The sequence below is a fragment of the Argentina silus genome, assembly GCF_951799395.1.
Source record: "Argentina silus genome assembly, chromosome: 14".
NCBI lineage: Eukaryota > Metazoa > Chordata > Actinopteri > Argentiniformes > Argentinidae > Argentina > Argentina silus.
The window spans coordinates 7,400,899-7,403,398 of NC_139668.1; the positions used below are offsets into that span (position 1 = coordinate 7,400,899).

General features: G+C 46.2%; 1 protein-coding gene across 1 annotated transcript in view; it reads right to left on the reverse strand.

Annotated features, from left to right (window-relative positions):
• Positions 1-2,500, reverse strand: part of epb41a (erythrocyte membrane protein band 4.1a) — a gene marked incomplete at its 5' end in the record, with an annotated part of 31,414 nt that overhangs the window by 28,601 nt on the left and 313 nt on the right. The window contains 3 exons of the mRNA XM_083684751.1: positions 1-25; positions 641-961; positions 2,442-2,500. The exon at positions 1-25 is cut by the window's left edge and continues 80 nt beyond it; the exon at positions 2,442-2,500 is cut by the window's right edge and continues 313 nt beyond it. Of these exons, the coding sequence (XP_083540877.1) occupies positions 1-25; positions 641-961; positions 2,442-2,500 (405 nt within the window). The remainder of the gene's footprint in view (positions 26-640; positions 962-2,441) is intronic.

Below are 2,500 nucleotides of genomic sequence, written 5' to 3' on the forward strand. Positions count from 1 at the left end.
ACAGCTCCTGGCCGTTGGCATGTTTCTACGGGAACACACACACACATGTGATAAAAAGAAGAAGTTTACAGTAAACACACATTTACATAACCCAACCCCCCCCACACACACACACGCACGCAGGCGCACACACGCACACACACACACACACACACACGCATCAGCCGATTGTATATAAGGGGGGAATATAATATAATATACAGTAGAGGACCCATAACAAACCGGCCATTAACGGTGTGAACATTAACTCCGTAATGAGCCGAAAATTAATTAGCGGACGACAAATGAAGAGAAGTAGCCCACAGGGAGCATCAGGATGTCAGTGTTGTTCTCCTGTGGGGCCTTGGCAGGCTGTTAGGCAGCTGCACAGTCATAACAACAACACTGTCTGCGTCGTGGATAATACTGGTGATATTCATGGCTGTACTGTACGTATCCCAGGTTGACAAACATTATTGCATTTTGTTCTATCTAAGTGCTTATTGTAAAGCACTTGAAGTTGTATTTTTGTGTATGAAAGCCAAGGTCCTGTATAGATAAAGATGATTATAATTATAATAAAGTTATTGAATTATTAGTATTTCTAAATGATAAATGAGGATTATAAAGGCAGAATTATAAAGTATGTCGTGTCTCTTACGTCCAGTTCACACTCGTAGAGCGTGTCGTCCAGCAGTGTCACTTTGCACTGCATGATCCTAGGTCGACGGGGTGCTTTAGGAGGTTTGACTTCTTCCTCAGCTGTCTTCTCCTCTTTCTCCCCCTCTCCCTCTTCTTCTCCCTCTCCTTCTCCGTCTCCCTCTCCTTCTCCCTCTCCCTCAGGCTTGGGCTCCTCCTCCTCTTTCTCCTTCTCCCGGGCACCGTCCTCTCCTTTCTCCTCGTCGTTCTCTTCCTCCTTTCCCCCCTCGTCCTCTGAGTCTTTCTCAGTGTCAGGGTCTTCCTTCTGGTCTACCAGTACAGGCTGGAGGAACACATGACACACTCTGGTTTAAAACATGTCCTTTTAGGCCTACATTTTTTACAAACGTTCCACAAATACCTTCAAGAAGTGGATGTTTTGATTCGTGTGTCATACAACCGTATCTTTCTCGAGGCTATGCTGAACAAACGGCTGAGCTACACAAAAGACACTATATTGATTATACTGTAGTCTCCACAGTACATGTCTATACAGTCATATCCGAGATGGAATTCAATCCCGTACGGTGTCCAGTACGTTAACACACACCCAAAATACCTTTGAAACACAAGCCGGGAGACATCCGAAAAAAATCGACTTAAACACAAACGTTTGTAATCAGGCCAACTGTTCTGTAAACTCTTCTACCCTACAAGCGCGCGAAACAAAGACCTTATAAATGAATAATTAAAAGCTCACCGCAGCCAAAAAAGCAAGCAAAAAACACTGTTAACCGAAGAAAGAAGGAGCCGAGGAGTCTTAAAATAAGCGCAGATCGGTAAAGGGGAACCAGGGGGACAAGTGGAGCGGCCTCAGACAAACCTTTCAAGTGTGTCGGGGGGGGGGGGGGGGAAACCGTTGCTCTTAGATTACTCCCCGACCCCGCTCTCTGGAGAGGAGCACGGTGGAACTGGCTCTGCCTCCAAGCGCTAAATAATCATCTTATCTAGGGACACGACCTTGGTAGAGGCACAGAGGGAGACGTGGCATTACTTTCATCTAATGAAGAGAGACTGGGGTTTTTTGGGAAAAAAAGCCGTCGGGTTTGGCGTCGGCGTATGGGTCTGACCGCGTTAACAGCTCTGGGACTCCTTTCTCAGCGGGATGGTTGTCAAAGATCAATGCGTGACTTGGAACTCGTGTTTTTTTAGCCAATCAGACCGCATATTTCTCTGTGCCGTTAGAAAACACTTTAATATAAGCCTTGTAAATGAAAAGTTTTAGAAACTTTAGAAATAAAGTTGCAATCATGATTGCGACCTAAAAGAGGACTGAAATCTAATGCGGTATGTATCCCGGCATCCAAACCAAGGGTTCTTCATCCACCCGAAGCCTTACTCCTTTATGTAACGGTACGAAGGGGACTGCAATCCTGCACAAGCATTTACACCAAAATACTTCAAAGCATTCATCCTCTCAGGAGGCTGCACTTTAGGAAAAGACTTAAGGACTCAAAACTATTTTTATGCTCTCTCTCTCTCGAGTCTTGTAAATCCTAATCTGACAGTGTTGTCAACCACACGCAGAGATAGTAACATCTTTACCAAGCCTAACCTCCTCCTATCCCTCAATCCTTACATGACAGCATGGTGTGATGTGGGCTGGGCTGGGGTCTCACCAGAGTCATATATAGACTAGAGGACGTATGGTTCGGGGGGGGCTGGTGGAGGTAGAAACTGGAGGATGGCCTGAGCTCATCCTCAGATTTCTACCTCCACCAACCTCCACTGGTCTAGAGTCTATGTCTGGTTCTGGGTCTCACCTGAGCCTCGTTGCTGCTGAGAGAATGCAGGTCCAGGGCAGCGTCTCCCTCGATCCTGA